Genomic DNA, 14,003 nt, shown 5'->3' with positions numbered 1-14,003 from the left:
CGTGGCTTCACCTTTTACCTATGTGTAGATGATCCCAGTTCTCTCTTAAGTCTGAATCTCTGTTTTAAGTTTTTGACCTTGTTTCTAATTAATCACCTATAAAAATCTGTTTACTTTCCAAAATAAAACTCCTCTTACACCTACTTGTTATTCAGTTTTCATATTTCTGTAAATGGTACCACCACCCTACCCTCTCAGAGACATCCTTATGTGAGCATCATCTTTGATTCTCATGTCCTCATCTGCCACAGCCAATCAGTCCCCTGGTCTTAATTCATTTTACCTTGGTAGTCTCTCATGATTAATGCTTCCCTTTAATTTCCTGTCCCATCACTCTAGGAGAGACCCTTCCTGCTCTCATCTAGGCTACTGCAATAACCACTTAACTGATTTCCCAGTCTTTTGTGTCAGTTAGTTTTTCTGCGTAATGAAGTACTTGAAAGCCTGTGGCTTCAAACAACGACTGTTTTATTTAGCTTAAAATTCTGAGAGTCAGCTGGGCAATTCTGGGGTTGCTCAGCTGATCTGGAATGGCCTGACTCACATGTCTGGCAATTGGCAGCCGGTGGTGGGCGTTCCTCATTTCTGTATGTAGCCTTTATGCTCCAGCAGGTTGTCTCTCTCACTCACACAGCAGTCTGAGGTCCAAATGCAGCAAGAGTAAGCACGCCCCAATATGCAGGTGTTTTCAGAGTTTCTGCCTGGATCCCTAGTTGCTGCTGTTCAAATGTTTATTTGAGGGTGGAGAGAGAGAGTGAGCCTCTTAGCTGGAGTAACTGCAAAGTCACACATTACAAAGGCATGGAAAGAATTTGTAGCCATTTGTGCCACAGATCACATTTCTTTCTCCTTTTTATCCTAAAACTGTTACTAATGGAGTATTATTACAGTTTAGCTCTGATGGTTTTATCCTTTTGTGTAAAGACTGTCAGTGGCACCAAAAACCTGTCGATGGCACTCTGAGTGCCTCTGAGTGAAAGATATCAGCGTGATCTGCCTCAATTCATCCTTCTAGCTTTATTTTCCTCTGCTCCCCTGTCTGTACCCAGTTTGGACTAGTTTCTGAATTGGATCTTCTGAGCCTTTAAGGACCAGCTTCTGTGCCACCTTTTTCATGAATCCCTCCTAGATTTCCTTCTTCTCACACCCACATTCACTTTTTTCTACCCCTTAAGTTGAAATGGTCTCCTCTTCCTCAGTTTTCTCATAGCTCTCTGCACTTTCTTGTGACAGTTGTGATTTTTTACTTTGTGATAACTGTTTGTGTATGTGACTCACCTCCCTTAGCCGACCGAGGGCTGTTTAAGGGCTGGAACCCGAGCTTGTTTATCTTCATAGCTACTCACATGTAATATTTAGACCCTGCCTTGCATGTAGCCACCAAAATATTTGAATGAATTTTTGAATGATGAATATTTCTCATGGTTGTAATGTTCATTTTTTGAATGTCATTTAATTTAAATTTTTTCTTTCAGACCAGAAACTAGAGAGCAGTATCCAAATAAATTTATCCAGCGGGATGACACTGAAAGATTTTACATTCTGAACACACTGTTCAACCTACCAGGTAGACTCATTCTGTGCTTATATATGGATGCTTTCCCTTCTTTTCATGATCATTTGTCTTTGCTCAAGGGAGATAATGAAATAAGTTTGAATTATTTCATTTATGTTTATGAATATCTGTTCTTCATTTTTCAGAGACCTACCTGTTGGCTTGCCTAGTAGATTTTTTTACTAATTGTCCTAGATATACCAGGTATGTATATAGTGTAATTTTCTTTTTCCAATTGATTTTTTTAAATTAATGTACAGGGTTTTAGAGAACTGGCCATTGTAGGTCTTTTCTGCTTTTCTGAAGTGAATTTAGTGCTAGTGAGAGATGCCACATTGCCAGCCTGAGAGATGGGACAGCACCAGCAGCTCCATGCAGGCTCTCACCTCCCACACGGCCCCCTCTCCTTGCCAGTGTGCTGCAGCCATGTTTGGAAGGGACCACTTCTGATTGGCTTCTCCTGGGAATGAAGACGGCCAGCAGAGGTGCTAATTGTGACAACTGAGTGGGAGGTTTGTGTGATGATTATCTGTCCAAGCAGAATTACACTAAAACCCCCCAACTCATTTCACAGCAGCTACCCGGGAGCCATTCAGCGATGACAGTTTAGTTTCATTCCCAGGCCCAGCAAGATTTGATTGAGGAGTAAATATGGTTTATCCTCCTCAAAGTAAAATTTTGTTTAAGTCTTGAACAAGGTATCCTATCCTTTTTAGGGCAAATTGTATAACCACTGCTGAAAGCTCAGCCGTATGTGTCAGAGTTGGCTAACTTATCCTGTCTAGGCCTTATCCGCTTCAAGGCACTAAATCTGGTGGGGCACCAAGTCACTAAGCTAAATAGAAAAAAGGCAATACCTTTGTACCTAGAGAAAACATCAGAAGAGTCAGGATGAAGAGCACCTAAATGACCAATTTTAAGTTTTAAATGTTTCTTTGATGGGAACCTGTTTCTTAAAAGTGATGAGTAAAAGAACATGATATTTTTGGAACTGACCTTTTAGGTTTCATTCAATATATTGTTCTATCACTTTGTATTTGTTCACAATTATTGTATTCCATTGAACACTGTAGTCCTTTCTGGTTGTCAAAATGGATTTTTGTTAGGGAGTAATTATTTTCCTAATTAGCCTAGTCTTTCCATGTGATCATGGAATCCTTGGGTCCCCTGGGCAATGTTTGGTATTCATTTTACTTACCCTCTTTTGGATTCCCTGTCATGTTTTTTTCATCTTTGTATAGCTGTGAAACAGGATTTAAAGATGGGGACCTCTTCATGTCTTACCGGAGTATGTTCCAGGATGTAAGAGATGCTGTTGACTGGGTTCATTACAAGGTACCTGGGAGCTGCTGCATCACCTGTTCACTCTGTGGCTTGTGTGGCTTGTGTCTTGTGGTCTGACATTAACTTTACAAGTGCAAATAGAGCAGAATTTTTCTTCCATTAAAAAAAAAAAAAAAAAAAAAAAAAAGGATTTGCCCACTAGTGACAGCTCTCTAGAATACTTTTCTTCTTGTCTTTGTCCTACTTTCGGAAGTTATGCTGATCTTTCCTCCCGTGATCCTGCTTGGCTTCCAGCTCTTACTTCAGTTTTCATTTCCCAAACTTAGAAGAGATTTTAGTATTAAGATTATACTTCCCCCTACCTTTGAGGATGATTATTGTTTGTTTTTTTCCAAATACCTCCTGTTTGACTAATACGTTAATTAAAATTATACTTACTATAAATTATACTGAATAAAATATGAAATACCTTTTGATTTCTTGTTTAAAATAAACATAGTTTTATATTTTAAATACCTTTTGGAGGCAGAGTTGCAGCAAATCACATCTGCTTTATCATGGCCATCTCTATGTACTTTCCATTTTGGTAAATACTTAAAAAATGCATTTGGGTTGATAGTAGTATAAACTATTAAAAACTGATCTTGTTCCTATTTTCCTTTTTTTCTTCCTGTAGGGCTCCCTTAAGGAAAAGACAGTTGAAAATCTTGAGAAGTATGTAGTCAAAGATGTAAGTAATAAAGGGAAAAATAGATCTGCAAATCAGGGAAATCAATAACAAACCTATTTATAATGAAATGGATAAAGGAAGATACTAATTTGTCTTGATATAATATATGTCAAGTACAATCACCAGGAATTTTCAGCCAGAACATAGGTCTTAGTAGTTTTCCCTGTTTGTTCCTTGGCAAGAAGATCCAGTATATCATTTGTCTTTTTAGCTCTAATGATAATAGCAGCTAGAGTAGTTACTGTGTGTACATCACTGTACTAAGTGATTACATGCCCTTTAATCTTCCATATAACCCTGAGTGAGGTATTGTTACCTCTGCTTTGTAGATAAGCTGAAGGGGGCTCCTGGGTGGCTTAGTTGGTTAAGCGTCTGATTCTTGACTTCAGGTCATTATCTCATGGTCGTGAGATCAAGCCCGGCATTGGGCTTTGTGCTGAGTGTGGATCCTGCTTAAGAATTCTCTCCCTCTGGGGTGCCTCGGTGGCTCAGTTGGTTAAGCATCTGACTCCTGATTTTGGCTCAGGTCATGATCTTGCGGTTAATGAGATTGAGCTCCACATTGGGCTCTGTGCTGATAGCATGGAGCCTGCTTGGGATTCTCTCTCTCCCTCTCTCTGCCTCTCCCCTGCTTACACTTGCACTCTTTCTCTCTCTCTAAAAGAAATGCATTAAAAAAAAAAAAAAAGATTCTCTCTCTCTCTGCCCCTCCCCCACTTGCACTCTCTCAAAAACAAAAACAAAAAAATTTTTAAAAACCTGAGGAACACAGGTTATATATAACTTGTCCAAGTTTATACAGTAAATTTTTTAAATCTGTAGATTATGGAATTGTGCCAATGTTAATTTCTTAGTTTTGATCATTGTACTATGTATAAGTAAGATCTTTAATATTAAGGGAAGCTAGATGAAGAATATGGGGAAAAAATCAGGCTAGTTTAATTAACATATAGTGTCGTATTGGTTTCAAGAGCAGAATTTAGTGATTCATCACTTAACATACAACATCCAGTGCTCATTGCAACAACTGCCCTCCTTAATGCCCCTTCCCTCCACCCCCAGCAACCCTCAGTTTTCTATATTTAAGAGTCTCTTATGGTTTGCCTCCCTCTCTGTTTTTATCCTATTTTTCCTTCCTTTCCCCTATGTCTATCTGTTTTGTTTCTTAAATTCCACATGAGTGAAATCATATGATATTTGTCTTTCTCTGACTTACTTTGCTTAGCATGATACACTCTAGTTCCATCCATGTTGTTGCAAATATTTGGCAAGATTTCATTCTTTTTGATTGCCAAGTAATATTCCATTTTGTGTGTGTGTGTGTGTGTGTGTGTGTGTGTGTGTGTGTGTGTGTGTGTGTACACACGTATGTACACACAAATCAATCACATTTTCTTTATCCATTCATCAGTGGACATTTGGGCCTTTTCCATAATTTGGCTATTGTCGATAGTGCTGCTATGAACATTGGGGTGCATGTGCCCCTTTGAATTAGCATTTTTGTATCCCTTGGATAGTAGTGCAATTGCTGGATCATAGGGTAGTTCTATTTTTAACTTTTTGAGAGATCTTTGTGCTGTTTCCCAGAGTGACTGTACCAATTTGCATTCCAACCAGTGGTGCAAAAATTTGGAATTACTTTAATGTAAGAAGGAAACACAGCTCCAAGATGAGATACTTCCTTTTCTCACAGACTATGAGTAGTGGAATGCAGTATTTTTTTCAAAGTACTTTGATACAGATTTCTTAGTGTTTTCAGTCTTTGTACTTCCTTTTTCCCCTCCACTCCTAATTCCACTCTTCTTTTAAGAGAGAACACTGAGGGGTTCACAAGAGGTCCAGGAGAATTTGAGTGAAGGAACCTATTTAGTGTGAGAGAAGGAAAAGCTGCTTTTCTTTCCAGTCTCATCAGGAGTTAGAATTTCCTCATGTGTCTGCAGATGGGTCTGAGCATTTCTAGGTTCCATCCTGCACATGGCATTTCATTCTACAAGGTATACAAGACAAAAGCCTACACAGGGAAGCCATATCTCATGCTCTCCTTGTATTTTGCTGGTGATGTTTTAAATCAGCTTCTCTTCACCTTTAACATACCTGATTCATATACTTTAAGAGATTACAAAGTAATTTAAACTCCTTCCTGAGGCAAACGTGAGGAAGGTAGAGATGGTTTTATTTTTCAATTTAATTTTATTTTATTATTATTTTTTGTAATCTCTACACCCAGTGTGGGGCTCAAACTCACAACCCTGAGATCAAGAGTTGCATGCTCTTCCGACTGAGCCAGCCAGGTGCCCCAAGGTGTTTTTAATAAGCATATTTAATAATATATCTAATAAGCATATCATCTGTATGTGTCATTTTATATATACACCTATATGTTATATACACCATGTATACTGCTTAATACTTCACGCGTAGTGATAATGTGGTCTTTTAAATGTAAAACTCTGAAATCAACCAACCCTCAAAGCGCATCCCCTATGCTTACTCAGGTAGACAAAAGTTGAAGTGACTGTGTATTTGTGGTTTAGTGTTTCACTCATCATCATATTACATTTCAGGGAAAACTGCCTTTGCTTCTGAGTCGAATGAAGGAAGTAGGGAAAGTGTTTCTTGCCACCAACAGTGACTATAAATACACAGATGTAAGTGCCTAATGTTCATACTTGTTTATTTACACAGAGGAGTTACTTTGGCCTAAGGAACTGGGAATGAAGATCATGAGGACACTCGTTAAGTGAGGGTATTTTTTTGCCATATCATTTTGAGAGCAGAGTGGAAAAAGAATATATAGCTTAAGGGCCACATTGGAGTGGTTCTCAAATTTTTCTAAATATTTCTTTTGACTTTTCCCTGATTACAGTTGGTTACTTGAAGGTTTTAATTTGGGGGTTGTTTAAAATATTTGTGCTGATTTTAAAAAGGCTTCTGTGTCTCTTTGGTGCATCATTTATATCAACTTGAGAAGTCACACATTTATTTACTGCATATGTGTAAATGCCCTCCCTGCTGCTGGGAGCCAGATAGCAGAAGATGGTGCAAAGATGTTTGGACTCTTCGCCATCAAAATTTACTACCTTTTAACTTAGACATTTCTTTGCCAGGACTAAAGCATGTTGAAAAGCGAGTTTAACTCCTTAGCCTCATCTTATTTTTGCTAAGACAGTTACAGGCTTATAGTACTAGCAAGAAGCCCAATGCTCTGCAATTCTCTTCATGCAAAATCTTGATTTAGAAATCTGGTGATTTGTTGGAGTAAGCAGTCTTACAAAGCCAACAAATCTAATGGTTCATTGGCTTGGTTAGTCTAGAAACAATAAACAGTAAGGAGGCCAACGTATATTATTTCCACGTGAGTCATTAGTTTTGTCGATGCCCTGACCTCAGATACCAATTCCAAATATGTATTCCAGTCCGTTAAGAGGATTTGGTAGGGATATATGGATGAAGTGTACAAAATTACATCCTAGAAGCCTATGTCCTACTGAGAATGTCAGCTGTAGTTTGTTATGTTGAAGCATTAATTTCTGGCTTCAGCTGCCATGATTTCATAAACTTAGGGGAAAAAAGAATGTGATAAATCCTGTATTGAAAAAGACACGTCATATGAAAAGGTTGGGTTTGAAGTTTTTTTTAGGTGCTGCATATTGTTTGCAAAAGTAGTATATGGACCTGATGTTGGATTTTTTTTTTTCCAGAAAATTATGACTTACCTGTTCGATTTCCCACATGGCCCCAAGGTACTATATGTAACTTAACAGACCATTGCTTTTAGTAATAATGAATGCATTTAGTGATCCTGGAATATTAAGAGTCAGGAATTGTCAGAACTCCTCTAGAAATCTTCATTAACCTTAGAAGCAATGCAGGAGCTAGTGTAGTTTAACATTGCTAGAGATTTGAAAACATAGTAGATAGAAATAAAGGGGAGATATTTGTGTTATTTAGTAGGATGGGATCAGAATAATTACGGCCAAGAAGTTCTGTGTGGAGTTACTAAGTTCGTATGGCAAAGTAAGGAATTTTCACATTGAGGAAGATAGATGATTAAAAGAAACAGAAGATATGTATATTCTTGGCAACTTCTAGATACTACTCTTAGTTATTGCTGAGTTTTGTTCAAGAACAGTTAACCTTGATATTTAGCAGAGAAGTCTTCATTCCCACAGTGTGGCTACACTTAAATTTAAGGAATACTCATTGCAGCCTAGTCACGTCCTTGTGGGATTTAGTCCTTCTTTGGTTAAATATCAGTAAATCTCTGTTTTGAAAAGGTCACCCAAAAGCACAGCTTGACCTTACAAGTTTAATACCCTGGTCCCACTTCAGGATAGAAAGCATGTTAATGGGCATAACTTCTCTATTAGTGCCGTGACGAGCCTCCAGTATGAGCCAAAGGCTAATGTGTACCTAGAGCCATTATTCTGAGAACATAACCAATAAAATTTGCTAGTAACATTTCCATGTTAGTTTGTATACTTAAGTTCTGATGCTGATCTGCCTCTTTCTTAAATTGTCTTCTTGAATATCAGTTTGCATCTTTCCTTCACAACCCTTTGAGCCTTTTTTGCCTATTTCAGAGTGTGAGGACACTTTCCTTCATATGTTAAATTGCTGTGAAATGTTAGTAGAGGAAATGATTTAAAATGTGTTAATTTATATTTTCACCTTGCCTGCTTCCAAAAGAATATGGCCGCTAACACACTGTGTTTTTAATACAATAGTGGGATCTTCTGTGTATACTTAATATGTTTACATTCCTTACATTTGAGTGAGATTAAATATTAGTGCCTCAAGGGTTAGGAGTGATGTTTTGGCTTTTGCTGTTTCTCAACCTCATCAGCCTGGGAGCTCCCATCGACCATGGCAGTCCTACTTTGACCTGATCTTGGTGGATGCACGGAAGCCACTCTTTTTTGGAGAAGGCACAGTACTGCGTCAGGTGGACACAGTAAGTCAAGAGGATGATCTGTCTGCTGGCACATTGTCCTTTGTATTTCTCCTTTTCCCACTCTTATTCTTCCTAAGGAAACAGGTATTTTTAATTTATTATCCATATCTTTCTTTTGAATTTCAGAGTTTTAATCTTAATTGAGATAGCCCAATAGTTTCAAAAGAATATAATTCAAAAGTGCCAATCATTTAGATGCCTATCCAGATTGCATTTTGGGTGGAGATTGTGATAGAACAGTAAATTATTAGAAAGTCTTCTCTTCTCACAGAAAACTGGCAAGCTGAAAATTGGTACCTACACAGGCCCCTTACAACATGGCATCGTCTACTCAGGAGGTGAGTCACAGATTTCCCTTTATTTAGTTTAAGTCTTTGTTCAGATTTCATCGTGAAAGCTTTGGTGTCCTCCTGGCAGAGTGCCAGTTATACTTTAGTATTCTGAAGATACTGTCTCCTGAAGGTAACTGCTTTAGTCACCTGCTAATGCAGTAGGAGTCAGAGAGAACAGGTTTGAGAAGTTGTTAGTATGTCCTAACGAATCTTTGATTTTCACTAAAAGGATCAGGGTTTCCTCATCCTTTTACGTATTTGAGACTTTTTCTCAGTGTCCTGGAATGATTTGAGGTGGTTCTCAAAGGGGTCCTCTAGGAGCCCCTGTGGACACTGATGCATATTTCGTTGCAGTGAGAAATTGTTGAACAAAACAAAATTAATGTCAGATCTTCTGTGATGAGAAATGGCTGTGCTTTGGGAGAATTATATTTACTAAAGCTGAGACATATAGTTTTGTTGCTCTTGGATTTGGTTATCAAGAGCTCTGGTTAGCACAGTGGAGCTGAAGGCCTTGCGTTAGAGGCAATAAAAGGAATGATGAAAGAAAAACAATGGTGGGTCTTTAAGGTGAGCCCTTTTTCTAGTCTGTTCCTTGCATAAGAATAAAATTAATCAGTACAGTATCTAATGGTTATGGTACTTAGAATTCTCATTTTTAATATGGAGACATTTTTGTTTTCCCATTGTTCATTCCCTTGTTTCAGGTTCATCTGATACAGTCTGTGATCTCTTGGGAGCTAAGGGCAAGGACATTTTGTATATCGGAGATCACATTTTTGGGGACATTTTAAAATCAAAGAAACGACAAGGGTGGCGAACTTTCTTGGTGATTCCTGAACTTGCACAGGAGCTGCACGTCTGGACTGATAAGAGCTGTAAGGAGCCATTACTCTTATTTTATATCCAGCTGTATGAATCAGTCCTCTTGGATGAACTCATTACTTCATATGTGGGGAGAAAAAGAGGGGAGGCAGAGGTAGTCAAAGACACTTCCCTCCAGCCAGATATTTTACAGAACTCCAGAATTTGAGGAAATAGGAGAGGTTCGGGTGTTCAGCCTTTCTCTTGCATTCTTTCAGGGTTAAGGACAGAATATTGCTATCCTGAATTCTATTACTACAGCAACTAAACTGTGAATTCCACTTCCTTTTGTAGTCCCATATTTTCCAACCACACATACTAGTTCCCTGTCTCTCTGCCACCAGCCTCTGTGATGTTGGGGGCATTGATGACTTTGAGTAGTAATTACATCCCTTTTTTTTTTCTTGCTCTTCTGAGAAGTAGAGAATGAGGCCAAATTGTATCCTCTGAACTGTACATGCAATTGAGCTGTAGGTCTAGTTATGTAAACCCGTTTGACCCGTAAATTCTCCAGCCAGTCCTAGCTAGCATCACCCACAGTGTGGGGAGAGGTACTGCGTCAGGTAGTTACCCCAGCTCTACTACCTAATACCTTCATGCCCTTAGTCAAGTTACTGTTAGTTTCCTCAAATATGAAAATGAGGATAATACCTACTTTATAAAGTTGAGACTTAACTGGAATAATGTGTATATAAAGATACAAGTAACAACCTTTCTCAACCTAGGCTCCTCATCTGATCCACAGAACAGAGAAATTGATTAGGTGACTCTCGGTAGGTAAAGAAAATTTGTTAAAACAGTATATACATTAGGGCTTCTCTCTGGGGAACCCAGGTTGAGAAAGGCCAGAACCCCAACAAAACAGGCAACAGCTGCTGGCTGTTGCTTGTCCTTGGTGGGATTTTCTGGCTGGTCCTTCATGCCCGTTTTCAACTTTATACCTCTGAAATTCTGTCAGTCTAGTTGATTTGGCTCTGTTTCCTGGATTTGTGACTCAGGACACATCCCCTAATCCTCATTCTTTGATCTGAAAATAGAACTGTTAACACTTGTTTTGCTGCAACACACCTCCAATGGGATACAAATTAGCACTCAGCATCCATTGGGAAAGAAGAGTTGTAGCTAGCTGTGTTGAAGTAGAAGGAGGAATCGTGGCTTTCACTTGCTGCCAGATCCCAAGCAGGGCAGGAGTGGGTTTTCCTGAAGCAGGAGAATAAAGTCATTTTGTACACTCACCATAGCTTTACCTTTCAGTCATAGCTGCAGCCTGTTAGTTTCAGGAAGAGTTAAAACCTGAGTGCTTTTTGTTGAAAACATTTTTCTTTTCCTTCCAAACTTTAGCACTTTTCGAAGAGCTTCAGAGCTTGGATATTTTCTTGGCTGAACTCTACAAGTAAGTTTCCAGATTCTAAAGATAAACATTTCTTTCCTAAAACCATCTACCTCTTTGAGAATCAGCTAGGTCTAAGAGACCTCTTTCCCAGAGATTTTCAGTGGAGTTTTCTTTTTTCGCCTCCAGGCACCTTGATAGCAGCAGCAATGAGCGCCCTGACATTAGTTCCATCCAGAGACGTATTAAGGTATCCAAATGGGATTTGGGAGAGATCTTGGAAAATAAAGTTGTGATTTTTGTCTTCATCCTGTGATACAAGGATAGGCACATAGCCAGTACCCAACAACTACTAGAATTCAGTCTCTTGTCTGTTGTAGAAAGTAACACATGACATGGACATGTGCTATGGGATGATGGGGAGCCTGTTCCGCAGTGGCTCCCGACAGACCCTCTTCGCCAGCCAGGTGATGCGGTACGCTGACCTCTATGCAGCCTCCTTCATCAACCTGCTCTATTACCCCTTCAGCTACCTCTTCAGAGCTGCCCACGTCTTGGTGAGTTGACATAGTCTTAGGCTGCTCTTTACAATAAAGATAGACACTTACGGCTGAGAGCTGCAGCCAGCTTTGTGGGATGGCACAGGAGAGTTTGGGTCTTTTTTTTTTTTAATGTTTATTTTGAGAGCTGGGGAGGGGCAGAGAGAGAGGGAGAGACAGAATCTCAAGCACTGTCCATGCTGTCAGCACAGAGCACAACACGGGGCTCGATCCTCTGGATGGTGAGATCATGTCCTGAGCCAAAATCAAGAGTTGGCCATTTAACCATCTGGGCCACCCAGGCATTTTTTCCTAATTTGCATTTTTTTTCCTAATGTGCAAAAGCCCGTAACCAAGTTCCATGCTTGCACCAAAAAGGATCTTTGAGAAGGTATAGGTAATGGCATAGGGTATAAGTGTACTCTGAAATTTGTCATATTAAAAGTTGAATAGTGAAGACTTTCCTCTTTTGTGAGCACTGCAGTTTTTATAGTGCTGTGTTCAGATACTGATCTATAGCAGGACTGTTTTTTTGCTGTGAAATAGGAATCTTTCTCCCCCCATCTTTTCCAGTTTCGGGCTCTAATAATTGAGATCTGGGCTGTTTTAAGAGTTGAGGATGAGAGGAAGGTAGTTCCTGGAAGATGCTGAAGTATCTAATTTGGCTTGGCCTTTGATCCATTATAGACCTGTCTGTGCACAACCACCTAACCGAGGGAGAAGGAGTTAGGATTTGGGAAACTGTTTCACTCCACCTGCTTTCTGACCTTCTGACTTTGTTCTAGATGCCTCATGAATCAACGGTGGAACATACACATGTAGATATTAATGAGATGGAGTCCCCTCTTGCTACCCGGAACCGCACATCAGTTGATTTCAAAGATACTGATTACAAGCGGCACCAGTTGACCCGGTCGATTAGTGAAATTAAACCCCCCAACCTCTTCCCACTGGCCCCCCAGGAAATTACACACTGCCATGATGAAGATGATGATGAAGAGGAGGAAGAAGAGGAAGAATAAGGAGGAAAACCAAAACTGAGCATCCATTAAACACGTTTTGGCAGGACTTCCAGGAGCAAAGGATATCCCTGTTTGCGTTCTAGTGGTGGGTGGGGGAGCTCCATCAAAGGTACATGTGCGAAGTTTCTGAAGACCTTAAAATATTCTAATCATAGAGAGATACTTTTTAGTAGTTTTGTTTGCACTCTGCAGATGGTTCACAATTGTAATGGAGTCTGTATTGGAAGAAAGCAAGGGTGAAGCTGGGCTGAACTGCATGCAGAAGGCTCCATTGTGGCTTGTGACACCATTTCCTTGTCTGGTTTCATCCTCAGTATATATTGGATATACCAGGGCTAGTGAAGAGTATCCAAGTGGAACGAAGAGGTGATCTGAAAATGATATGTTACAAATTGTGCTCTTACTCCAAAGTCCATCCTGAAATTTTCAGTGCATTACACAGTATTGTATGTCAGTGGAGAAATATATTGTTTCCATTACCAAATGTGGTCTTCTGTTAAGGTCAAGGTTCCGTTTACAAGCTTTGAAGTGTCCTCAGTGCCTGGGGGCAGACTGCAGGCTTCAGTGGTCTTGCACAAGTGTTTGGTTTGCTATAGGGCTTGCCTGGAATGCACTGCAGTGATTCTGTCTTGAGGTAAAAGTCTTCATCTAATCTTACATTTTTTTGATAGTAGAAATGCTTGTTATCCAAAAGCGGTCTTTTTCTCATCTGGAGTAAATCTAGAGAAAGAATTCAGCTGAAAGAGGACAAAGGAGCAAGCCCCGTGAAAGAGCATAACTGAGTAAAGTCATTAGCGTGGGCCAGTGTGGCTCGTGCCGCCCAGACTTCCGGCCTTCCCTGTCCTCTAGAGTGGACTGTATTCCACAGTCAAGCATGAGAGGATGGGAAGAGGGTTCTATCAGTCAGAACCTTACTAAAGCAGAGGGCACAATCATGTGAATAAATGCACTTCAGAATCCCAAGAGAAATCACTTGTTATTTTGAACAAGAAGGGATTGTTACTGTGTCCTAGAGGGTACCGGGCTGCCTCGCCGTCGGCAGAGTGGCTATAGCAATTCGAATAGTGCAGACTTTCCCTTTAACCTTTATATATTCCTTCCATTCTTCCTGGTGAACACAGAAGGTAGATTAGTTGCTCTAGAATTCAATAAAGTATATTTCTAATACTGACTTTGACCCCTTCCTGTAGCACAACTTTAATAACCGTTGGTCTTTAGGTGGGTGTAGGTTTGGCTAGTGCCATCAATTTGACATTCTTCTACAGGAAGGTATAGTATAGCATGATTGATGGCTAAATTTATAGCACTTAAATAGTCCTCAAAACTTTTTCATGTCAAGTTTTTTAATACAGGACTATGAGGTGAGGCTTTCTAAAAATTATTTGATAGGCAG

The 14,003-nt window shown here is 39.6% G+C and overlaps 1 protein-coding gene across 8 annotated transcripts in view; it reads left to right on the top strand.

Annotated features, from left to right (window-relative positions):
* NT5C2 (5'-nucleotidase, cytosolic II) overlaps positions 1-13,781 on the top strand; it is a 101,269-nt gene extending 87,488 nt beyond the window's left edge. For 6 of the 8 annotated variants that reach the window (XM_042908227.1, XM_042908226.1, XM_042908230.1 and 3 more), the window contains 13 exons: positions 1,476-1,567; positions 1,702-1,759; positions 2,797-2,890; positions 3,516-3,569; positions 6,134-6,217; positions 7,271-7,312; positions 8,416-8,523; positions 8,795-8,861; positions 9,563-9,733; positions 11,061-11,112; positions 11,239-11,299; positions 11,430-11,606; positions 12,374-13,781. In XM_042908227.1, coding sequence (XP_042764161.1) covers positions 1,476-1,567; positions 1,702-1,759; positions 2,797-2,890; positions 3,516-3,569; positions 6,134-6,217; positions 7,271-7,312; positions 8,416-8,523; positions 8,795-8,861; positions 9,563-9,733; positions 11,061-11,112; positions 11,239-11,299; positions 11,430-11,606; positions 12,374-12,610 — 1,297 coding nt within the window. In that variant the 3' untranslated portion in view covers positions 12,611-13,781. Of the gene's footprint in view, positions 1-1,475; positions 1,568-1,701; positions 1,760-1,978; positions 2,068-2,796; positions 2,891-3,515; positions 3,570-6,133; positions 6,218-7,270; positions 7,313-8,415; positions 8,524-8,794; positions 8,862-9,562; positions 9,734-11,060; positions 11,113-11,238; positions 11,300-11,429; positions 11,607-12,373 lie in introns of those variants that run through there. The other 2 variants (XM_042908232.1, XM_042908233.1) reach the window with 2 other exon arrangements.
* Positions 13,782-14,003: the final 222 nt, after the last annotated feature.

This window comes from Panthera leo, chromosome D2 (assembly GCF_018350215.1).
Source record: "Panthera leo isolate Ple1 chromosome D2, P.leo_Ple1_pat1.1, whole genome shotgun sequence".
NCBI lineage: Eukaryota > Metazoa > Chordata > Mammalia > Carnivora > Felidae > Panthera > Panthera leo.
Note: the sequence above shows the minus strand (reverse complement) of the source record. Positions and strands in the feature narration are given on the sequence as shown.